The 26,535-nt window shown below is 43.4% G+C and overlaps 1 protein-coding gene across 1 annotated transcript in view; it reads left to right on the forward strand.

The window, feature by feature from the left end:
• LOC143767982 (uncharacterized) overlaps positions 1-25,384 on the forward strand; it is a 38,389-nt gene extending 13,005 nt beyond the window's left edge. Inside the window, 7 exon segments of the mRNA XM_077256576.1 lie at positions 9,380-9,530; positions 9,658-9,837; positions 9,921-10,044; positions 10,124-10,221; positions 10,417-10,507; positions 21,173-22,906; positions 22,909-25,384. Of these exon segments, the coding sequence (XP_077112691.1) occupies positions 9,380-9,530; positions 9,658-9,837; positions 9,921-10,044; positions 10,124-10,221; positions 10,417-10,507; positions 21,173-22,906; positions 22,909-23,015 (2,485 nt within the window). The 3' untranslated portion in view covers positions 23,016-25,384.
• Positions 25,385-26,535: the final 1,151 nt, after the last annotated feature.

The raw sequence follows: 26,535 nt of genomic DNA on the forward strand, positions 1-26,535 counted from the left end.
TGATGGAATGGGGTCACTGGTGCAAGTGGTTGGGCAAGAAGATGCAAGGAGCCTGATTACTTCTTCTTCTGTAACTGGTTCAAAGTCAGAGAGTGAACTAGATGCAGTGGGGGAGGGAGGACAATGCATGGTATGAAGAGATTGGGAGATGATTTGAAGTAATTGGCCAGATCATCAGCACGGAGATCCGTGGTTGGGGCCTGCACTCTTGGGTTGAGTAGGGACTGGAAAGTGTCAAAGAGACGTTTAGGGTTATTGGACAGCGAGGTGATGGTGTTGAAATAGGTTTGTTTGGAGAGGTGAAGGGCAGAGTTGTATGTTTTTAGCATGAACTTATAATGGATGAAATCTTCGGGTAGATTAGATTTTCTCCACAGACGTTCAGCGCACCTGGAGCACCGCTGCAGGAAATGTGTTTGCAGCGTGTGCCACGGTTGTCGCCGTCTCTGCTTAGTTGTTCTATGTATAGGAGGTGCAGCTTCATCCAGGGCACTTTGCAGGGTTTCATTGTAATGCTTCAGAGCAGAATCAGGGCATGAGATGGAGAAGATTGGGGCCAATGAGGACTGCAAGTTCTTCATAAGTTTCTGGGTGTTAATGGCCTGTATGTTTCTATAAGTGTGGAAAGTGGGGGTGACCTGAGCGGGATGGCAGTTCTTGATAGAGAATGAAAGAAGGTTGTGGTCAGAGAGGGGAGTTTGTGAAATCATCCACTGAGCAAAGCCGGGAGAAGACCAAGTCGAGGGAATTTCCATCTTCATGAGTTGGAGAGTTAGTATGCTGCGAGAGGCCGAAAGAGGAGGTTAGAGATAAAAGGTGAGAAGCAGATGGGAGAGGGGAGAAGCAATGGGGATGTTGAAATCACCCATGATGAGGGTGGGGGTGTCACAGGAGAGAAAGTGTGGAAGCCAGGTGGCAAAGTGATCCAGAAACTGATGAGAGGGGCCGGGAGGACTATACACTGTCGCCACTCGCATGGAGAAGGGGATGTAGAGTCTGACAGCATGGACCTCAAACGAAGGGAAGACAAGTGAGGGTACTTGGGGGATAACTTGGAAGGTACATTTGGGTGAAAGGAGCAGACCAACGCCTCCACCTGCTCTATTGTCCGATCTTGGGGTATGAGAAAAGTGTAGTCCACCATATTAAAGAGCAGCTGCAGCGGTGGTGTCTGACTGCTGGATCCAGGATTCAGTAAGAGCCAGAAGGTTAAGAGAATTAGAAAGGAAGAAGTCATGGATGAAGGAGAGTTTATTACACACAGAGCGAGAATTCCAAAGGGCACAATTCAAAGAGACAGAAGGAATGCATGGAATATTAATAAGGTTAGAGGGGTTTCTGAGTCTAGCATTTGGGAGGTTTGACTGGCTATAACATGGGGGGCCCGGGTTGGGAGAGATGTCTCCAGCGACTAGGAGAAGGAGGATAGAAAGAGTGAGCAGATGGTTAAGTGATTTGTGAGAGCGTTTCTTGTGTTGGATGATGGGACTGACTGGATCTGCGCTGTTAAGCAATGTGAACAGAACATGAGTGCTATACATAGGAGAGGCAAGGACAGAGGGGCCGATATGGATGGAGTGTAGAGAGTTAATGCAAGGGCGGTGAAAGTGTGTGAATGCGGCAGCCAGGATATAGATTATACAAATACATATGGTGAATATTTGTTCTGTTCCAGATGAACAGGGAATAGATTTAGATTGTCTTACCTGTCTCCTGCCCAACTGCCATGTTATAACGGCCGAGTACTTAGAAAAAAGTACTTTGAATAAATGTACACGAATAATAGTGCACGAATGCACTCCTGCACGAATGCTTCCCCAAGCTATGTCTACATTTATAGAAGGCTAGCTCTTAGATCTCACTTTTTTTTTCCCTCTCATTAGCAATCAATCTAACTCAGTTGAGACAGCAGGACACAATAAATGTAGTGAACAGATAAACAAATGTCCAGGTCTACAAGGATCATAAACCGCTTTGAAACAGTTATGTGATCTCTCTGCATGAGGGCAAGCAGAAGTGAGTTAAATATCTATAAACAAAAACAATTGCATACTAAGATGGCTAACAAATAAATATAGATATAAGCACGATTCAATGCCGAAAATAGAATGACTCAGATACCATTCAGGCTGCTTGCTGTCAAGGTAGTCCCATCATCCGGCTAATGTGTTGAGTGTAAAAAAAACAACAACATACAACGTATAACATATAGCAGAACATACAGTACATACGTTACATACAATACATACAATACGTACATTCATACATTACATACATATAACATACAGTACATATAACATAGAGTACATACTCACCATCACTTGTCACTTTGATCCCCGAAGTCAGTGTCACCTGTAAAAAAAATATTAAAATAATAAACACTATACTCCCTGATCCGCAGAATTCCAATTAAAATGAGTGTCCAATGACGATCTCCCGTGGAGAGCAGCAGCATCAGCTGATGCGACCGCTCTCCAGGGGCTCCAGGAATACAATGATGGAAGGTATCCTTCCGCACTGTATTCCTCCGCCACTGTAAAAAATAGTCCCTAGTCTCACTTGTGGCACTGCTGTGTGAGAAAGTTCCCACGCAGCAATGCCATAAAGTGAGACCAATGATGTCAGGTAACCTCAGTAATGCACTGCAGGAGCCATTGTCTCCTGTCAGTGTGTCACCGAAGGCCCTATAGAGCAGTGACATCACCCGATGTCACTGTTCTATAGGGGAGATCGTCTTGTTATTAATTGGACTATGGCGGACAGGAAGTATACAGTTGGTTTATTGTTTTAATTTTTTTGCAGGTGACCAAGTATGGTTAAATTAAGAATATTAAAATACTTTTTTATGGCTGTCTTTTTTTTTTTTTTTTTTAAACTCTCACTACTATAGGATTAATAATGGAGAAGCGTCTTATTGACACCTCTCCATTATTAACCCGACTTAATGTCACCTTACAATAGCAAGGTGACCTTAACCCCTTATTATCCCATATCCCACCACTACACGGGAGTGGGAAGAGAGGGGCTAAGTGCCGGAATTGGCGCATCTCACAGATGCGCCATTTCTGGGGCGGCTGCGGACTGGTATTTGTAGCCGGGGGGCAATATCCATGGCCCCTCTCTAGGCTATGAATATCAGCCCGCACTGTCTGCATAGCCTTTCTGGCTATAAAATATAGGGGGACCCCACGTCATTTTTTTGGGGGGGTCCCCCTATTTTTATAGCCAGTAACGGCTGCGCAGACAGCTACGGGCTGATATTCATAGCCTGGGAGGGGCCATGGGTATTACCCCCTTCCCAGGCTACAAATATTGGCCCCCGGCCGTCGGTTTTCCCCCTCTGGCGCAGAAAATTGCCGTTTTTTTTATTTTTGTTTGTTTTGTCTTTTTTTTAAACGTTCATTAAGAAACATAGGCCTCGCTATTATATATCTATGGATATATCCATAGAAAAATCTATATATCTATACATATATCCATGTATCTATAGATATAACTATGGCTATATCGATCTATAGATATATTTATAGATAGATAGATATATCTGTAGATGCATAGATATATCTATCCGGCTACTTTCACACATCCGGTTTTTGCCGTCAGGCATAATCTGGCGAGTTTTGAAAAAAAACGGATCCTTGTTTTTTTCCGCTGGATCCGTTTTTTCTCATAGAGTTGTATTTGCGCCTGATGGCCTCACGTTTCATCCGTTTTTTGCCGGATCCATCAGAAAAGCTGTTTCCAGTGGATGGAGAAAACGTACAGAAGAACGGTTTTTCTGTCCGACGAAAAAACGCCCAGCGACGGATCTGGCAAAAAACGTATGAAACTGAAAAGTGAAATGATGAAACCGGCCACCGAATCCGGTTTTTCATGCATTTTTCCATTGAAATCATGTACATTTTCCGTTCTCTCTCTCTCAAAAAACAGATCAGTTGCATCAGTTTTTCAATATTTGCAACGGATCCGTTTTTTAAAAAATTTGCCGGATCCTCCCTGATGGATGGATGTAGATAGACATATGGATAGTTAGGCTACTTTCACACATCAGTTTGTTTCCGTCAGGCAGGATTGGGTGACTTTTTGAGAAAGCGGATCCGTTGCAAATAGTGAAAAACTGATGCAACTGATCCATTTTTTTTTTTTTAGAGAGCGAGAGAGAGAATGGAAAATGTGCATGATTTCAATGGAAAAAATGCATGAAAAACCGGATTCGGAGGCCGGATTCATCATTTCACATCTCCGTTTCAAACGTTTTTCGCAGGACAGAAAAAACGTTCCTCTGTACGTTTTCTCCTTCCGCCGGGAACAGTTTTTTATTTACATATCCGGCAAAAAAACGGATGAAACGTGTGGCCATCAGGCGCAATCCGGCGCTAATACAATTCTATGAGATTAAAAAACGCATCCGGCGAAAAAAAAAGGATACGTTTTTTCAAAACTCGTCAGATTATGCCTGATGTGTGAAAGTAGCCTAACTATCCATCTATCTACATCTATCCATCTCATTCTATCTATCTATGTAATGGAGTGTGAGTTGGACAAATGTAAAAGAGGAGGTTGGACAAGACATGACATCACAAATCTTTTTTTTTTTTTTTGTTCAATAATACATCTTTATTTAGCTTTCAAAAACTCATAAACGCATCAAAACCACACAAAAACCGCATCAAAACCGCACCTGCGTTTTCTGCCAAGAGCTGCGAATTTAGTGCAGAAAAATCCGCAAGCAAATCTGCAACGTGTGCACATACCCTTATAACTTAATGACTTCTGTTTTTACTCATTTTTTGCAATAAAAATACAATTTTATTCTAATCAAGAAAACTTTTTCTTTGATTTTTTTGGTGGTGTTTTTGCTCCATGTTTTGGTGGTTGAATGATGTTTGGGAGCTCCGCAGGGTTGTACCCATTTGTATACGGGTTGCTTTAATCCTGATTTCTTATGATTGTATCTGTATTTGAGATCCTGTTGTTTGACCATTATTAGGCATGTAAGTATCGTAGTATCTAGGCAATCCAAAAAAACTATCGAGTACTCGGTGGCGGAGGGCATTCAGCCGAACTCTGTCACACCTTCTGAGATACTATGTTTGCTTTTGACAAGAGCAAGTGGTTAAACTGCCAGGGTTGTATATAGGAAAAACACACAAGCGCTAACTCCTGAATGCTACCCTCAGCAGCTGGAATCGAGACAGATAGGTGCCAGAACTGTCATGTATTGTAACCAATTATGATAGTGAAGCGGAAACCGTGCTTGAGGGTATGACAACCGTGAAGGGAATTGAGCAAAAAAATGAGAAGAAAGGAAGTGCACCTACTGGGGGCTTGTGGGGGAGTTTCTGAGTAGGACCCCTGCTGAATAGGGGTGGATGACTATGAAAATAGTCGTGCATTCAGGCTTCCATTATGTGCGCCTAGTGGATCCTGTGCCTCGCGCAGGTATTGTCAACCCACAGGATATTAACCTAAATGTGACCAGACTAAGGTGCTCTGCACACCTCAGGGTATGGGTGTGTGGCGTATATATGCACACATGTAAATCGCGTAAACCAAATACACCGGTAGGGCCGGCTGGGGACTCACCAGGATCCAAAGGCATTGTGGATGTGGTGCTGCTTTATATGTTGCTGCCTGAAAAGATCCGTGGTGGCGGTCCTGGTCTTCAGATGGCAGGAAGGCGGACTAGTGGCAGCTGCGGCACAGCAGGAATGCAAAGAAGCTGCGTAGAGCCATTTTTTATGTGAGCAGCGTGATGGGGCCATGTTTACCAGGATTGGGTGGCATATATACCATGATAATAATGGGAGCCATGTTTATCAAAATGGGGATAGTGGCCATGTACTGTATATGAGGTTGGGGATAGGGGCCATGTATACTATGATGGAGATGGGGGCCATGTATACTAGGATGGGGATGGTGGCCATGTAAACCAGGATGGGGTGCCATGTATACCAGAAAGGGGGGCCATGAATACTGGGATGGGGGCCAGCCATATATACCAGGATGGTTAACCATGTAAACCAGGATGGGGGTGGGGGCCATATACACCAGGATAAGGGGCCATGTATACTCAGGAGGGGACGTATACCTGGATTGGTGGCCATATATAACTGAATGAGGACATGCATACCATGATAGATATTATATATACCAGAATGGAGCCACTTATATCAGGGTTAGAACATATACAGCTCTGGCAAAAACTAAGAGACCACTGCACAGTTTTCTAAAAATGACCATCTCTACATGTCTGATAGCCATTCCATTCCAGGGTCAGTTCAATTCCAACCAAAGTACACCTCATTCTCCTTAATGTGCTTCTGATTTAGTGATCACCTGAACCAAATCTTAATTAATGAGGGAAAGTATAAAAACACTGTTGTGGTCTTCACAATCCTCTTGCAATAGGACAAGCTGGATGACCAAACAAGTGCTAGAAATAGTCCAAAATTAATTTGAATGAAAAAATAATTTGTAACCATGCCAAAGGAGTTGAAAAAAGTCTTGAGTGAGGAAAAGAAGGGCTCAATTCTGGCTTTACTAGTAGACGGACTGTAGTCCATTACAACAAGGTCAAGCAGCAGACATTGGGGACAAAAAAGCTACAGACCGGGAGAGGGCGAAAGCGACTCTCCACTGATCGGGATGACCGTCATCTTATTCGAATGTCACTCAGCAACCCCAGGATGTCATCAAGTGGCCTTCAAAAGGAATGGCAAATGTCAGCTGGGGTGAAGTGTACGGCAAGAACAGTTCATAACAGACTCCTAGAGGCAGGCCTCAAGTCATGTAAAGTTAGAAAAAAGCCTGTCATCAATGAGAAGCAAAGGAGAGCCAGGCTGAAGTTTGCCAAAGACCCTAAGGATTGGACCATAGAGGACTGGAGTAAGATAATCTTCTCTGATGCTTCTAATTTTCAGCTTTGCCCAACACCTGGTCATCTAATGGTTAGACGGAGACCTGGAGAGGCATACAAGCCACAGCGTCTTGCAACCACTGTGACATTTGGTGGAGGATCGGTAATGATCTGGGGATGCTTCAGCAAGGCTGGAATTCGGCAGGTTAATCTTTGCGAAGGAAGTATGAATCAAGCCGCATACAAGGTTATCCTTGAAAACGACTTGCTTCCTTCAGCTCAGGCAATGCTCCCTTACTCGGGGCTGTTTTTTCCAGCAGGACAATGCGCCATGCCACACAGCTAGGTCAATCAATGTGTGGATGAAGGAGCACCACATCAAGACCCTGTCATGGCCAGCCCAATCTCCAGACCTGAGCCCCATTGAAAACCTCTGGAATGTAATGAAGAGGAAGATGGATATTCACAAGCCATCAAACAAATAAGAACTGCTTAAATTTTTGTTCCAGGAGTTGTATAAGGTCACCCAAAAGCAGTGGGAAAGACTGATAGAAAGCATGCCAAGACGCATGAAAACTGTGATTAAAAATCATGGTTATTCCACCAAATATTCATTTCTGAACCCTTTCTGAGTTAAAATATTAGTATTGTTGTTTCTACATGAATAACAATTTGTTTTCTTTGCATTATTTGAGGTCTGAAAGCACTGTTTTTTTTATTATTTTGTCAATTTCTCATTTGCTGAAAATAAATACAACATTTTTAGCTTTACATTTCAGAGACATGTTGTCAGTACTTTATAAAATAAAACAGTGTACATTTTACTCAAATATACCTATAAAGAGAAAAATCAGAGAAACTGAAAATTTTGCAGTGGTCTCTTAATTTTTGCCAAAGCTGCATATATAAAATTTAAAACCTAGGTGCGTCTTATGGTCCAGTGTGTCTTATAATCCAAAAAATATGGTAATTTCTGACCATGGTGTTTTTGAAAACCAAAAAGCTTTTATAAAAGCCTCAAACTTGTGTGTTGAATCAGACATGAGATCTGACGTGATAGAAGATTACATTGCGGGGAAGACTGGAAACATTCATATAGACGGCTGGTGGTGATGGAGTCAGTGATGGACTCGGACAAATGTTTCTAGAGCCGTAGTAGAAGATGAAGATGTCGTCCTCATCATGAAGTAGTTATTTCTCCTGTCACATGTAATGAACATCTGCTGCAGTATTATTAATTTTGATTTCAGCGTCTGTAAATGAGATGAGAATTAGCGTTATGGAATATGAGTCTATGAGAAACGTATTCAGCTGCCGACTCCGAGGAACAAACTATTTGTTGCCTGTGGCCTAAACTTTATAGGTTTTATTAGTAGATGTCAGAGAAAAAACAATGTTGTAAAATTTATAAAAATATACCATATTTTTCGGACTATAAGATGCACCGGACCATAAGACGCACCCCAAATTTACAGAAGGAAAATAGGGGAAAAAAAAGTGTCAAATGGTGGTCTGTCATACAGTCCGAATTCAGCTTACGGTGGGAAATCAGTAGTGCTGATGGAGGGTGGTCACAGGGGGTGTTTGGTGGTTCGGCAATGATATGACTCCTATCACAGACTGATGTGGTAGGTTCTGTGGTTCTCCTGGTGCGGTGGCTCCTCCAACATTTTCTGAAAGCCCGGAGCACCCGCACATCCATTGCTGTGAAGCAGTGGCCTCTGGGAAATCCCATCCCAGGCTGATGCGGCAGGTTCATCGGTGCTTAGGGTTGCGGGGGCTACGCTGTCATTTTGTGAAAGCCCTCGAGCCCCGCACACCCCCACTGCTGCGATGCGGTGGCCTCCGGTAAAATGGCCTCTGGGAAAATGGCGCTGCGAATTGAGATCTCTGCTCCAAGATCTCATCTCCCGAGATCTCAATGTGTGCGTGTGCCAACCCGGTAGATATTTTACCAGGGGCTACCGCATGGCAGCAGTGTGGATGTGCAGTGCTCCGGGCTTTCCAAAAATGTTGGCGGAGCCCCACAAAACTGCACACCGCCGAATACTGCCGCACCAGCCTAGGAAGGGAGTTTGATCTCCCTGCAGTGTCGGACCGCCGTAGAATCACCCGACTCCTACTGCCGTCACACTAATTGCAAGTATATTCCGACTAGAAGACGCACCCCCATTTTCCACCAAAAATTTTGTGGGGAAAAAGTGCATCTTGTAGTCCGAAAAATACTGGTAATTGCTGCTTGGGACCCCGCCAGACTCTGTATCTTCTGGTCTGTCCCAACGAACTTGTTATTCCTACAGCAAATTAATTCCCGAAGCAGTGAGTAACATAGCCAGTGATTGGTTGCATGGAGGAGATGTCTTACTCAGTAATTCAGCTTATGTTCCAGTCCATACAAGACTAGAGAATACAACATCTACAGGTTCTGTCTTCTGAAATGTTTCCCTTGTTATCTCTGTAATTTTATTATTACACAGAATTCTTTGTAATGATTCATCCTCTCATCGTCTTCCTATTCAGGTCCCTACAATATCCGATCCTTTCAGTAGACATCTTCTATATTAAGAGAATTTTTCTTAACTACACATCAAGAATGGATATGAAGAGGGAGAAGATGGCGGAGAGGATATTACACCTCACCCTAGAGATCCTCTTCCGTATTACTGGAGAGGTGAGAGATTTTGATAGCGTCACATTACATAATTCTTATTTATGGCAATTAAACTGTTGGATAGAACTCGAGGTGAGGAATCTGGAAATGTCTGTAGTGACATTTATTAATGTCTCTCCTTAATCAGGATTACACAGTAGTGAAAAAAAATTCTAATGAGCGCTGTCAGGTCCCTGTGTCTGAGGGATGGGGAAGACCCCTGAGCCCAATCACAAAGCCTCCACCTCACCCACTGATACATGAAGACATCAATGAACAAAAGATCCTAGAACTCACCAACAAGATGATTGAGCTGCTGACTGGAGAGGTGACACTGCTGGGAATGCTGGGACATTATACAGTAAAACTATGAAGGGATCGGGGTGATGACGGTATCATTGTATGTGTCAGATTCCTATAAGGTGCCAGGATGTCGCCATCTATTTCTCCATGGAGGAGTGGGAGTATTTAGAACGACACAATAATCTGTATGAGGACGTCATGATGGAGGTTCCCCAGCCCCTCACATCTCCAGGTAATAGGATTAAATACACACGGCCTATAATTATCTGTATGTAAAGATTGAATTCAGTCCCTGTATGTGTTTCCTCCAGATCTATCCAGTAAGAGGACAACACCCGAGAGATGTCCCCGTCCTCTTTTTCCACAGGACTGTAAGCAAGAAGATCCCAATGTCTCTCAGAATCATCAGGTAGATGGAGAGAAGGTGTCATGAGATCTCCCCTATGATGTGTAGACGGTGGTGAAGGTCTTGTGCTCAGTCTTGTTTTATCCACCAGTATTACATGTTTCATACTGGTTTCATGAGAACGGTGGAGATGGCAGGATTAGAGCTGATTATAGATGTGACTTTCTCCATCTGTGTCTTTTACAATATTTATTTCAGGGTGAAGATCTGACCCCTATTAATACTACAGAAACCTATATGAGGGGTGATGAGCGGTGTAAAGAGGAGACTCCTACATATGACTACCCAGGTGAGTAGTAATCACTAACTACAGAGAAGTCACAGATTGTTCAGTCACCGGCTGTGGCTGCTTTATCAATGGTGTGGTTCGGACGTGGCACAATCGTGTGATCCCCATTTTGCCGGTAGAGCATAACATTCTCCTCCATCCTAAAATGTTTAAATGGCTTTGTGAAAACTCTTTTGTATAGCGCTTACAACCTGCAAGTGTAAGGCGGACAGGGTGGTAGTCGTGGCAACGATCTGTAGTGTTTCCACACCCTGGCGCCCCGCAGATGAAATACAGAGTCCTTTCTGGTGTGTATGTGTGTGATGTGTGCAGTAGAGTACTCACTTCAGTTCCCTCGGTTTCTTTCACTCCAGCTTCAGGATTCCAGGTTCCATAAAACACTACAGTGTCAGTCCTTTTCAAACAGTTCAACTTTACTGATAACATGGGCACCCATCACTTTTGCAGCACACTTCACACAAAGCATCATGTCTTGCACTTTCCCTACCTTCTGGGCAGACTCCATTTCATCTATAACCTCTCCTTCTCTCCTGGCAATCCATGCCATTTCTGTGGACAATCTGTGTCCCTTCCGTACTTCCTGCATCACCAGCTCCCTGTAAGCCCCTTGTCCGATTCCATCTTGCAAAGGTGCCTGGAGTTCCATCTTACTGACTCCCGCCCCAGTTGTAGACCCCAGAACCGCCCTGAGGATGATCCTATTGAGCTGATGCCCGACTGTACTATTCTCCAGCCTGGGGTCCCTTATTGCCATCCGCAGCTTTACCCCCATGACCTGTAGCTGTCTCATACACTGCATGCACCCTGCCCTTGGCAAGGCTGCCCGGGTGTCTGTCTCTAATCAGGAAGTATCCTGATTATAATAACCTGCTCCTTGCTGTACCTCCCCTTTACACTGTGTTCCAAATTATTATGCACAAAGAGTTTAGGAGTGATAAGGTTAGAATTTTTTTGTTTGGCATTTAAACTCATTGATGGTGATGTGTGTCAGGGCTCTTTATATCACTGAAAGCAATTGCAGATATCTGTGCAAATTAGTTTGGCAGGTGTGTCCAAATAAAGGCAAGACTACTTAAGAAGGCTGTTCCACATTATTAAGCAGCCTACATTTTTTTCCAAAATTGGAAGGAAAAAGGATGTGTCGGAGAAGCAACAAATTGTGGAGTATTTAGGTCAAGGCATGACTACAATCAACATTGCCAAGGCACTTCATCGTGATCATCGCACAATCAAGAAGTATGTAGCTGATTCCCAGTACACACGTGTGCGTGCTGATAAGGAAAAATTGAGGACTCTTTCCAACAGGCAATTGCGTAAGGTTAAAAGAGCAGCTGCAAAAATGCCTTGTCATAGCAGCAGACAAGTTTTTGAAGCTGCTGGTGCCTCCCAACGTCCCCAGAACAACAAGATGCAAGGTCCTTCAGAGGTTTGTAGCTGTGCATAAGCCATCTTGTCGACCACCTCTATCCACTGCACACAAGCAGAAACGGCTCCAGTGGGCCAAACGATACATGAAGACTGACTTCCAAACTGTTTTGTTCGCCGACAAGTGCCGTGCAACGCTCGATGGTCCAGATGGATGGCTGGTTGATGGTCACCCCATGAAAACATGGCTAAGGCGCCAACAAGGAGGAGGTGGAGTAATGTTTTGGGCTGGAATCATGGGGAGAGAGATTGTCGGCCCCTTTATGATCCCTGAAGGGGTAAAGATGAACTCCATAATCTATGTGGAGTTTCTAAAACAACACTTCCTGCCATGGTTCAAGAGGAAGAACCGTGCTTTCCGCAGCAAGATCATTTTCATGCATGATAATGCACCATCTCGTGCTGCAAGAAAACACATCTGCATCTCTGGCTGCTATGGGCATAAAAGAGGACAAACTTATGGTGTGGCCACCATCTTCCCCTGACCTCAACCCCATTGAGAACCTCTGAAGCATCATCAAAAGGAGTGTCTATGATGGCGGGAGGCAGTTCACATCTAAGCAACAGCTCTGGGAGGGTATTCTGTCCACATGCAAAACAATTGAAGCAGAAACCATCCAAAAACTGACAAATTCAATGGACGAAAGAGTTCAGAAGCTTCTTTCCAACAAGGGGTCCTATGTGCAAATGTAACATCACCTAGAATAAAGTTTTCACTTGAAAACTGTTTGATTTCATTTTGTAATAACTGATAATGCTTGTATCTTCATAATTGACCATTTTTTTTGTTCAAAATTAAAAAAAAAGGTTAAACTCTGCTGTGCATAATAATTTGGAACATGCATTTTGAGTGTTTATTTTTTTTAAAAAGATATTGTTTTCATAGGCAGTTTGTTCCAAAACATTGCAATTATACTAGAATAGTAGATGACTGGAGAATAACAATGACTGCAATTCAGATAGGTAATTTAGAGAAAATATGAGGAAATATTATTTGCATAATAATTTGGAACACAGTGTAGTTAACCCCTGTGCTGCCTACCTCCTGCTCTATTCTATGATATCATCTATCACTACTGTGCTCCCCTCTATTCTAGTCCCACTACAGTTCTAGCCTGTCCTATTCTAGCCCCAATCCTATAAACGGTACCCATTGAGTGTGTGTATGTATATGTATGTGTATGTATGTATATATATATATATATATATATATATATATATATATATATATGTGTATATATGTATATATGTATATATATATATATTATATATATATATATATACTGTATGTATATAAACATTACATCACATTACAATATGTGAACGGTAATACACAGTGAGGTGCCACATGTGAACGTGCGAACAGAGTCCAGGAGAGAGAAGGCACACGAGGGTCCCCGCCACCTTCTTACACAGGATCCACCTACCCCCAGGGATTAGAACACACTGACCGTTACCTGCCCAGGTCTGTAGACTTCAAATCCAAATAACAACGTACGTAGAATGTGCTGACAAGATATTATGATGGGCCTGTAAGAGAAAGCGGAGGGTAATGATGCTGTTGGCTTCCTAGAACCCTGATATCTTATCGGATGAATCTACCTTCTCTCCCTTCTGTGCTGCTGAATGTGATCATATGGTCCCTACAAGACCAGGTCCAGTCTTTCCGGCCAAACTTCACTTTTATGATCAACAGCATTAAATGTGCAGTGAGGCCAAGTGTGAATTTCTGTACAATAACAGCAGAGTTTCCCTTTATTCTGACTTTTTAATTTTGTATTAAAAACTGACTAATTTCAAGGAGGATTGTGATAAACTACATAAAAAACATTACACCTGTGTCATGATATATCTCTGAGCTGTGCGTGGTTCATGGTTGTAATATATATTTATTCATGCCTGCAGGAGATGTGTTGGCATGGCTCGAGTCCTGGTTTCATAGATTCACCCCACGTCATGAATTCCATTATGTTTTCAATCATAAGGAATTCAGATTACTGCACAATCTCTCCTGAAATGGGGGCACGAATACTTTCTCTACTCTTCTGGTCAGGACTCAGTAGCTCCAATGGTCCACCATAAATGAGTGCAACTCCAGTTTAGTGTTGGAGTTCTTCTCTCTAGTTGATATCTTGATTGTGGTAGGATCAGCTTGCCTCAGTTAGGTGAGTTTGTAAGTTTGGAACTCCCTGATTTTATATATATATATATATATATATATATATATATATATATATATATATATATATATATATATATACACATACAGGTCCTTCTCAAAAAATTAGCATATAGTGTTAAATTTCATTATTTACCATAATGTAATGATTACAATTAAACTTTCATATATTATAGATTCATTATCCACCAACTGAAATTTGTCAGGTCTTTTATTGTTTTAATACTGATGATTTTGGCCTACAACTCCTGATAACCCAAAAAACTTGTCTCAATAAATTAGCATATCAAGAAAAGGTTCTCTAAATGACCTATTACCCTAATCTTCTGAATCAACTAATTAACTCTAAACACATGCAAAAGATACCTGAGGCTTTTAAAAACTCCCTGCCTGGTTCATTACTCAAAACCCCCATCATGGGTAAGACTAGCGACCTGACAGATGTCAAGAAGGCCATCATTGACACCCTCAAGCAAGAGGGTAAGACCCAGAAAGAAATTTCTCAACAAATAGGCTGTTCCCAGAGTGCTGTATCAAGGCACCTCAATGGTAAGTCTGTTGGAAGGAAACAATGTGGCAGAAAACGCTGTACAACGAGAAGAGGTGACCGGACCCTGAGGAAGATTGTGGAGAAGGACCGATTCCAGACCTTGGGGAACCTGAGGAAGCAGTGGACTGAGTCTGGTGTGGAAACATCCAGAGCCACCGTGCACAGGCGTGTGCAGGAAATGGGCTACAGGTGCCGCATTCCCCAGGTAAAGCCACTTTTGAACCATAAACAGCGGCAGAAGCGCCTGACCTGGGCTACAGAGAAGCAGCACTGGACTGTTGCTAAGTGGTCCCAAGTACTTTTTTCTGATGAAAGCAAATTTTGCATGTCATTCGGAAATCAAGGTGCCAGAGTCTGGAGGAAGACTGGGGAGAAGGAAATGCCAAAATGCCTGAAGTCCAGTGTCAAGTACCCACAGTCAGTGGTGGTGTGGGGTGCCATGTCAGCTGCTGGTGTTGGTCCACTGTGTTTCATCAAGGGCAGGGTCAATGCAGCTAGCTATCAGGAGATTTTGGAGCACTTCATGCTTCCATCGGCTGAAATGCTTTATGGAGATGAAGATTTCATTTTTCAGCACGACCTGGCACCTGCTCACAGTGCCAAAACCACTGGTAAATGGTTTACTGACCATGGTATTACTGTGCTCAATTGGCCTGCCAACTCTCCTGACCTGAACCCCATAGAGAATCTGTGGGATATTGTGAAGAGAAAGTTGAGAGACGCAAGACCCAACACTCTGGATGAGCTTAAGGCCGCTATTGAAGCATCCTGGGCCTCCATAACATCTCAGCAGTGTCACAGGCTGATTGCCTCCATGCCACGCCGCATTGAAGCAGTCAGTTCTGCCAAAGGATTCCCGACCAAGTATTGAGTGCATAACTGAACATTATTATTTGATGGTTTTTTTGTTTGGTATTAAAAAACACTTTTATTTGATTGGACGGGTGAAATATGCTAATTTATTGAGACAGGTTTTTTGGGTTATCAGGAGTTGTATGCCAAAATCATCAGTATTAAAACAATAAAAGACCTGACAAATTTCAGTTGGTGGATAATGAATCTATAATATATGAAAGTTTAATTGTAATCATTACATTATGGTAAATAATGAAATTTAACACTATATGCTAATTTTTTGAGAAGGACCTGTATATATAATATATATATATTTTTTTTAAAGTCTTCATTACCTCTTCCAAATGTGTGAGATCTAATTTGAAGATGCTGCAGCTCTGCAGTATTTAATTGTCTAATATTTTTCTTGAAACTCAAGTGATAGAAAATAGTGGCCCTTACGATAGTTTAGATTGCCAAGAGCCACCGAGCCCCATACTCTAATTACTCCAGAGAGTTGATACCACTACACATATTTTACTGACGAAGACTGTTGAGTTTGAACATTTTGATAGATGTGTTATTGTCCATAGTCACAGTTTTTGACTACAGTAGTTACTGCCCAAAATACTCCCATTTTTCACATCTGACATGTCGCTTTTTGTGGTGATAACTTTGGAATTCTTCACAAAGGATAATAGGAAACAAATGGACCTCACAAATTATTTTCCAATGTCTCTTGAATCCAACAATACCCTGTATACGGTTGTACACTACTGTCTGGGCACATGGCAGGGTTAAGAAGGGAAGGATCGCCATTTAGCTATTTGAATGCATATCTTGTTGGAATAGATTCCAGACACAATGTATTGGTTACCTGGCAGCTCAAAATATGGCTACAACAATCAGGCTTGGCACTATCTACTCAGCTTTGCAGATCCCAAGGATTTCCTTGCTCAACATTCTTTACGTGGATCTGTTCTTACACTGAGATCCCTAGGCTTGGGCCATGGTGAAACCTGCTGTTCTGTGGAGTGAGGTGGGATGACGAATAGTCAAGTAGTTGGGTCAGAGCCACGAGAGCAGAGAAAATACAAAATCATAAGAAGCAAGATTAAGGGGTCACAGCATTTTAGCACAGAGGACTGAACCAGAGGAGAACAAGGCTGTATCTGGCATCTTCCTGCAATTTGCTTTGAGCTTTAGTAGGGTGGGGTGCTTTCCAATTGGCGAAAGCAGGAAGCAGATTACTCCAGATGGACAGCACACACACCCTTAATGCCTGACTGGATGGCTGTCATGACACAGGCAGGACATCAGGACACATGAGGTCATTGGGACATCAGGGTACACGAGGTCATCAGGACATCAGATAGACATCTGGGACACTGGCATGGCAGCCCAGGTCATCAGTTACATCAGGATACACGAGGTCATCAGGACATTGGATAGACATCTGGGACACTGACGTGGCAGACCAAGTCATCAGCTGGGACACTGGCGTGGCAGCCCAGGTCATCAGTTACACCAGGACATAGGACACAGGACATCAGTGTACAGTCAGGATTCTAGGACATCAGGGTCCATGAGATCATCAGGACACAGGCAGGACATCAGTGTACAGACAGGACATCGGGACATCTGGACCCAGGGTCACCGGCAATCATCAGACAGGAGTCGTTCAGTTCCGGACATCCGAAACAACCTACAGGCACCACCACAGTCATCAGGCTCCAAGCTCCAGGCAGCGGTCATAAGGTTCTAGACTGCAGTCGTCAGGCATCGGACCTAGGAAGGAACTCAAGCGTGATGGTGCAAGCACCGCCTACTGGACGTGAGCCAGACAGGGTTAACACCGCATGGTAGTCAGAGCACAGAGTAGTAGATGCTCAGCAGAAACACCGGTTACAAGAGACTCAGTCACTGGGTGTGAGGCTCCAGATGCAGAAGGATCCCAGGAACATAATCACAGCAGACACAGTTCAGACAGGTTCAGGTACAGGACAGGTACAGGATCAAGGGTTCCGGCCTGGATATACCGCCTCCAGGACAGGTGCCAGAACAGAACAAAACAGGAATCAAGGCAAGGACTTTGGTACCAAAACATAGACAGGAGACGTGCAGGAACACAAACACACAGCAAAGTTCAGAAGCTTTGTGAGTAGCTCCGGCCCTGCCCATAGGGCAGGGAAACTTTATATAGGAGCTGCCCCTCAGCAATTGGCTGGGGACAGCATTTCAAGTACACGCCCTAATCCTGATAAAAGCAGGGGAGGCGTGGCCGCGCATGCCCTAAGCACAAACAAACCATTAAAGCACAATAAGTGCAGGAACTGTGGCTTAGGGCACCTGGCTGTGACTGCATGCACTGACCCACGTGGAAAGTCATGCACCAGCTGCAAATGACCTCGCAACCCGCGGACAGCTTCCACAGTGGCAACCAGGGACCGCACATGAGGAAGATAAGCAATAGAAAAGACCTATACCCATGTACGGCTGTGCAGCAGAGCAGGGAACTGAGAAGGCCCCATCCAGGTAACAGCCAACAGTATCCCAGCTCAAATTAGGGGGAAAAGAGTAAAGGGGTTAACGCAAACATATGCATTGTCACGCTGAAAACTAGATACAGACAGAACGGCGTGACAATGGTACTACAGTTCACACCAAGTGGCTGAACAGAGCCTGCACCATCCAGAGCTTCTTGTTCTGATATCTTCTCCATCCCCAGTGCTGCCTGCAGAATGAATGAGGCCATGCCTGGTGACAGAAGTAGAGGTGGCAGGTGCGGATCCCAGGCGAGATGATACACCCCATTTTCACAAGCCTTAATATGACAAAATGCAGAAAACCAGAGCAGTTTAAAACCTCATAAAGTGACTCCATTTTGGAAATGATAATGAGTCGCTCCCAGGGCAGTGGGGTACTCTGTATCCACCTGTGGAGTTCGGTCAATAGTGGGACCAATGCTGCATTAAAGGAGTCCTCTGGGGGATGTTGTGGCAGCACTGATGTTACACTTTCTACAGGTGAAGCAGGGTCCTAAGATGTAAGGTGTGGATGATATGTGCTGGTGAATAAAGATAGGACACAAGTTGTAAGTCTTTACCTGGTTTACTGCAGTTGGCTGGCCACAGTCCAGGGCACCAGGCATGGGTGGTGGTATGGCCCGGCCAGCTCAGAGGCAATGGAGGGTCCCCTTCTCCAGGTGAGGTCCGTGAGCATTTCCTCTAGCGCCTCTTGAAGATGAAGTCCCTGCTGCCTGAACTTTCCTACAGGGTCCTCCACTTTCCCCCTGTCCTGGGACAGGTACCTGCACGATGGGCAGCTCGAGCCGTTTTACAGGGACTTTATCATGCCCCGGGCTCCTTAGGTGCTGCTGCGTCTCAGGCAAGGTGTGGGCCAATTACATACAGTTCCTGGCCCTCCGGTTCTGCTCGGTGTCCTAGAGTTCCACAAAAGCCTCGGGCTCCCGGTACCTGGTTCCGGCGCTTTGGCTCTGAGGGTGCCCGGTCACAGTTCCCCTCTGAGCCCTGTTCATAACCTTTGCTCCTTTCCTCTCCAGATACTCCACATCCAACCCTCCAGGTTCTTTCTCCTTTCCCAGAGGCTGCAGCTCCCTTGAGGCTCTCAGACCTCTCTCCTGCTCTTCGTCTCTCCTAGACATCCGTCCACTTCATTGTTCCTCTCCAACTAACCTAACTCCTCCTCCAGGTCAGGATACATAGCTGGGGGATGCTCCCCTGAATCCGCGTATTGAGCTCCCCCTCCTGTCCTGGATTCAGAATGTGTTGCATGTGGGTGCCTTACCTAGTGAAGAGAACTTCCTTGCCTCTGATCATGAGATTACCTTCCCCGAAGGAAAAGCAGCATCACTGTAGCAACTGGTTACCTGGGGTGCTACATTAACCTTCAGTGAATTAATCTATAGTGGTGACTATTTTGACTCCACAGCAACTTTCCAAAAATTAGCGCGCAGTGGATTTTGGAGAGTGAAAACTGCGAATATACCATTTTATTACTCACCACATAGTGCCCAGATTGTGCTCCAAGAGACACACCGTAAATTAAGTGGGTTCTTCTCACAATAATAATGACAACTACATGGGTCCTAATTTTGATTTGGGCAAACTAAAAGGCTCAGAAGCAATGGGAAGATTTGACTTTGTGAAAGTAGATATAGATGGATTGGTTTATAAAAGTCATATTGCTATTTGAACATTTCCATTGAAGAAGAACTCGCCACCTCTCGTGGCAGCCTGTTCCACTCATTGATCACCCTCACTGTCAAAAAGTTTTTTTCTAATATCCAATCTGTGTCTCCTCCACTTCAGTTTCATCCCATTGCTTCTAGTCTTTCCTTGTGCAAATGAGAATAAATCAATAAAGCTATTTTTACATGCTGTATATACTCGAGTATAAGCTGAGTCACCTAATTTTACCTTAAAAAAAACCACAAAAAACTGGGAAACTTATTGACTCGAGTATAAGCCGGGTATGCATTGTCCCCTCATCCCTATCCTTGTATGCGTGGCTCCTCATCCCTATCCTTGTATGCAAGGCTCCTTATTCCTATCCTGGTATGACTGGCTCCCATCCCTATGCTTGTATGCATGGCCCCATCCCTATCCTTGTATGCGTAGCTCCTCATCCCTATCCTTGTATGCGCGGCCCCATCCCTATCCTTGTATACACGGCTCCATCCCTATCCTTGTATGCGTGGCTCCTCATCCCTATCCTTGTATACACGGCTCCATCCCTATCCATGTATGCAAGGCTCCTCATCCCTATCCTTGTATTCAAGGCTCCTCATCCCTATCCTTGTATGCATGGCCCCATCCCTATCCTTGTATGCGTGGCTCCTCATCCCTATCCATGTATGCAAGGCTCCTCATCCCTATCCTTGTATTCAAGGCTCCTCATCCCTATCCTTGTATTCAAGGCTCCTCATCCCTATCCTTGAATGCATGGCCCCATCCCTATCCTTGCATGCATGGCCCCAATATTATCCTTGTATGATTGGCCCCCATCAAAAAAACATAAAAAAAACCCCATTACACTTACCTTCCTTCGCTCCCTCGCAGCGTCTTGTCTCAATGCCAGCAGCTGCTTTATGCTTGTAAGCATTGCATGGCAGGGACGTCATGCGCTGCTTACAAGCAGAGCACAGCTTCCGGAATACTCACCGCTCCCAATGCCAGAACTATGTGTCTGGGGCAGTGAGTATTAAGTAGCGCACACAGCGTCAACCGCCGGGCGGTCATGTGTGACGCTACTTAACAGAAATTAATATTCAGAATGAATATTCATCTCTGTTAAGTAGCAGTACACGTGACCTCCCAGCAGCTGCAGGACCGGCTGCTGCAGCTGACACTGCGCGAGCTTTTACAGAGAAATGAATATTCATTTCTTTTTAGCAGCGGGCACCGGAGTTAGCTGCAGCAGCCGGCTCCTACCTCTGTGACCCACTGCTCTGCTGCTGCCTCTCCCCCTCTATGTTCTGGACACCTCACTCGAGTATAAGCTGAGGGGAGTATTTCAGCACAAAAAAATGTGCTGAAAACCTCTACTTATACTCGCTTATATACATCAACTTACCATTTTTACAGAGTTTTAGGAGAAATGTTCAAAAATATAAAGTTCAAGGATATTGAAAAATAATTGGTTTTATTCTTGACAGATGACTGTACCTGGAGATCAGAGGGACAGATGACATCTTCAATTTTAAAATCAGATGATCTTGAGATCTCACAGGATACAATTGAAGTGAATGCCATTACTCCAGATATACCATCATCCCTTCACAGCAAAGATCTGTCATCTGATTCACTACCGACTACTAAGGAAAATCAAAGACCCAAACAAGGCATTAAAAAACAAACTGCTCCTAAAGCACGGAAGTCTTTTTCATGTTCAGAATGTGGGAAATGCTTTATCCAGAAATTTAATCTTGATGGCCACCAGAGAAACCACACAGGGGATAAGCCTTTTTCATGTTCAGAATGTGAGAAATGTTTTGTACACAAATCACATCTTATCGAACATCAGAGAATCCACACAGGGGAGAAGCCTTTTTTCTGTTCAGAATGTGGAAAATATTTTGTGACAAAATCACTTCTTGTTAGACACCAGAGAATCCACACAGGGGAGAAGCCTTTTTCATGTTCAGAATGTGGAAAATATTTTGTGAGGAAATCACATCTTGTTAGACACCAGAGACTCCACACAGGGGAGAAGCCTATTTCATGTTCAGAATGTGGAAAATATTTTGTAGAGAAATCACATCTTGTTAGACACCAGAGACTCCACACAGGGGAGAAGCCTTTTTCATGTTCAGAATGTGGAAAATATTTTGTAGGGAAATCAGATTTGGTTAAGCACCAGAGAATTCACACAGAGGAGAAGCCTTTTTCCTGTTCAGAATGTGGAAAATATTTTGTGACAAAATCACGTCTTGTTAGACACCAGAGACTCCACACAGGGGAGAAGCCTTTTTCATGTTCAGAATGTGGAAAATATTTTGTGACAAAATCACGTCTTGTTAGACACCAGAGACTCCACACAGGGGAGAAGCTTTTTTCATGTTCAGAATGTGGAAAATATTTTGTAGAGAAATCAGATTTAATTAAGCACCAGAGAATTCACACAGGGGAGAAGCCTTTTTCCTGTTCAGAATGTGGGAAATGTTTTGTGACGAAATCACATCTTGCTAGACACCAGAGAACCCACACAGGGCAGAAGCCTTTTTCCTGTTCAGAATGTGGAAAATGTTTTAACCAGAAATCAGATTTGGTTAAGCACCAGAGAATTCACACAGGAGAGAAACCTTTTTCCTGTTCAGAATGTGGGAAATGTTTTAACCGGAAATCAGAGTTGGTTAAGCACCAGAGAACCCACACAGGGGAGAAGCCTTTTTCCTGTTCAGAATGTGGAAAATGTTTTAGCCATAAATCAGATTTGCTTAAGCACCAGAGAATTCACACAGGGGAGAAGCCTTTTTCCTGTTCAGAATGTGGAAAATGTTTTAGCCATAAATCAGATTTGCTTAAGCACCAGAAAATTCACACAGGGGAGAAGCCTTTTTTCTGTTCAGAATGTGGAAAATATTTTGGAGAGAAATATCTCCTTGTTAGACACCAGAGAACCCACACAGGGCAGAAGCCTTTTTCATGTTTAGAATGTGAGAAATGTTTTGTAGAGAAAAAACATCTTACCGAACATCAGAAACTCCACACAGGGGAGAAACCTTTTTTTTGTTCAGAATGTGGAAAATGTTTTGTGACAAAATCAAATCTTGTTAGTCACCATAGAATCCACACGGGGGAAAAGCCTTTTTCATGTTCTCATTGTGGGAAATGTTTTAACCGGAAATCGAGTCTTGATAAACACCAGAGAACCCACATAGGGCAGAAACCTTTTCCTGTTCAGAATGTGGAAAACGTTTTGTGAAGAAATCACAACTTGTGAAACATCATAGAATCCACACAGCGAAGAAGCCCTTCCAGCGTGGGAGAGGACTATAAATAAATAAATATTTTTATTTTGACCCCTTAACGTCCAATGACAGAGTCCTCCCACATGACCACGTGTCACCAATGGGTTAGCATGACAACCCGTGGTCAGCAGGAGACTCCTGTGGTTGTCATAGCCGTATAGCTATGAGCATCACCCAGCGGTCGGCGCTCATAGCAAGTGAGCAGCCCTGCTCTATGTAGCAGAAGCAATCAGACAAGTGCAGCTTCTAGTCTCCCATGAGGACTTTTGAAGCAAGTACATAGTAAAAAAAAAAAAAAACTTTTTAAAAATATTAAAAAATAAAAAAATATAGAAGTTCAAGTCAACCCCTCTCGCCCCATTCAAAAAATAAAAAAACAAGTCTACACATATTTGGGATCACCGCATTCAGAATCGCCCGCTCTATCAATATATAAAAAGAATTTATCCAATCAGTAAACGGTGTAGCGAGAAAAAAGATTGAAACGCCAGAATTATGGTTTTTTTGTCGCTGCAACATTGCAATAAAATGCAAAAATGCATTAATGGGCAATCAAAAGATCATATCTACACCAAAATGGTATCAATAAAAACGTCAGACCGGTGCTCAAAAAATAAGCCCTCATCCAGCCCCAGGTCCCGAAAAATGGACGCTATGTGTCTCGGAAAATGGCAACATTTTTTTTTTTTTTTTTACAAACTTTGGAATTTTTTTTCACCACTTAAAGTAAAAAGAACTTAGAAATGTTTAGTGTCTGTGAGCTTGTAATGACCTGGAGAATCCTAATGTCAGGTCAGTTTTAGCATTTAGTGAACATGGTAAAAAAAATCACAAAAACAGTTGTGGAATTGCACTTTTCTTGCAATTTCACCGCATTTGGATTTTTTTTCCCATTTTCCCTTACATGGTATGGTAAAATCAATGGTGCCTTTCAAACGTACAGCTTGTCCTGCAAAAAACAAGCCCTCACATGGCCATATTGACGGAAAAATAAAAAAGCTATGGCTGTGTAAAGGGGAGCAAAAAATGGAAACTCAAAAACGGAAATAACCCTGGTTCTTAAGAGGTTAAATAGACCAATCATGAGGAATAAGAAGGGGTTGTCCAAGTAGTTGACAACCCTTTTAAACATCAAAAATCCCACACAGATAGCAGTCATTATTAGCGATGAGCGAGCACTAAAATACTTCAGTGCTCGATATTTGAGTCAACAGGTCGCATGCTCAGCAGACTTTTTTCCAGGAGGACTGAGGGGGCAGGAAAATTGCTGAAATGGATGAAACCAGCGCTAAATTGGAATGAGAACAGCATGGGGAAGATGGCTGGATGCATCTCTGACTCTCAGGTCGCTTTTGGGATCAATGTTGTCGGAGTATTACGCCACTTTTAAGGAGTGACAACAAAACATCCAAAACCGAAAACAAAATGTATTTTACAAGTAAAAACATTCGTTCTTGTATAAGGTAATTTAAAAAAGAGAAAAAATAAGCTTCCTTCACCCCTTAGTTTGTGTTTACACGTAGCCTCTTTGCTGCATTTTTCCATTTTCTCATTGCTTTCAATGGTGAAAAAAAAAAACATTCTTTGTAAATGTATTTTTAATATTTTAATACCTTATCTGGACATGTTGTGTGTGACATAGTGAGACACATCCTGTTTAATTTATGAAGGGACTCTGAAAATCATAAATCCTATGCAGACAATGCAAGAACTTCCAAAAATTAGAAGGAAGAGGGACTCTGATACACCCTGTATTAGACATTAAGGAGGGTCTCCTAAACATTCTTTTAAATTGTTATTTTATTGCTTTTATTACTCTGATCTATATATTTACATTGTTCTTTTTTGTATATAATTGCATAACTTTTTCTTGTGGAAGTAGGGGTTAATGAATACAGCCCTTTTATCTAACAGTACCTACCAGTTTTTATATGCATGAACAACTAACTGGGCATCTTTCACAATTAAACTAGTGTGAATAGGCACAAGGTCTACAGTATTTCAATCCTGTTCACTCCCCCCCCCCCCCCCCCTTTATCCACACTGCCCACAGATCATTCTATATGTTATACTATCTTATGGGTCCTCTTTGTACTGATTAGTGTGAACAGGTACAAGGCCCAAAGCTAGCTCTACAAGGCCCAAAGCTAGCTCACACTGTTCACCAGGCATTTTTCAATTTTACCTAGGTGTATCAGCGCGAATATTCATAATACTTATCTATGTGTTATTTGCCTGTTTTGTGGTTCAATAAAGAATTGCCACATTGTTTTATCCTCATCCTGTGTTGACCGAGTAGTATTATGCACACGGTTAAAAAGAGAGCGGGCATGCAGTGGGATGAGCTCTGGTCCATGTGATTGCGGCTAGCGGACTAGAGCACCCGCTGACCCCAATGTATCCACAGAGGGAATGCAATACACTATGAAAGACTGTGAGGGACAAAGTAAATATCTCTCCACTCCTGAAATGTGCCTCCCCCCTTGGCATTCATTCCCCAGTCTCATTGTTTACCTTTAATTAACTCAAGCTCTTTGAAGCTCTTGACACAATGGTGTGAAATTTTCTGCATCTGCAAGCTGTAATGTGCTGCTGCAGTGCAGTATAGTGCAACCTTCACCAGGGGGTACTGGTGAGGGAAGAGAGGTACACACAGTGTAGCAACACTGAACAGCAGCACAGGTGCCACAGGTAATGAAAGAGAAGTCAGACAAGCCAAGGTCATACACAGAGAGGTCAGCGCAGTACACAGGGGCAGTCAGAAGAATAGTCAGGGACAAGCAAGAAATCAGAGCCTACCAGGATTGTGGTAACCAAGATGTAAGACGAAGTCGGGGAACAAGCCTGAGTCGAAGCCCGTCGGGGAGCGTGGTATCAGAGACGGAAAACAAAGTGCGAAGTCCAGAGATCAGATTGAGTCATACACGGGTACAGGCAGTCAGAGGCACAAGGATCACTTAATCATGAGCATGAACTATAGCTGATACTGGCCACAGGCTGCACAGGACTGAAATAGCCCAGCCAGCTTCAAAGCGAGGCAGAGGGGATTAACTCCCACATGACCAGTCCAGAGACAAGGCAGCTGAAAACAAACTCAGGAGTGGATCATGACACAAGCCAGCTGGCCCCTTTGTGTGACTAAGCACATGGTACAGCAAGTCGCAGCAAGCTCTGAGGTATTGAATCTGGAAAATGACTTATAATAGCAGAATGCAGTATCTCTGAGACTAGCCGAGCACATAATCTGAATCGGGATTCCTTTCCCCACGTGCCCATATTATTTAGCCACCTGTAGCAGTCTGGGTTATGGAGCTATAAAGCATAGCTACCAGGAATTACATACGGTAGGCAAATTTGGTCTCTGCGCAGATAAAATCCAGCGGAATCTAGTGTCAGTACAATCAACCCATTCAGAGCTATAAGTTATGGGCCAGCCACGGTTCTGGACAGATAATCATGTTCTCAGAGATGGGAGGAGAGAGGCTGCACCACCCAGGGGTGTGAGCAGATATGTGAGGGAACAGCATAGGAGATATAAGGCAGCCCCT

This window comes from Ranitomeya variabilis, chromosome 4 (genome assembly GCF_051348905.1).
Source record: "Ranitomeya variabilis isolate aRanVar5 chromosome 4, aRanVar5.hap1, whole genome shotgun sequence".
NCBI lineage: Eukaryota > Metazoa > Chordata > Amphibia > Anura > Dendrobatidae > Ranitomeya > Ranitomeya variabilis.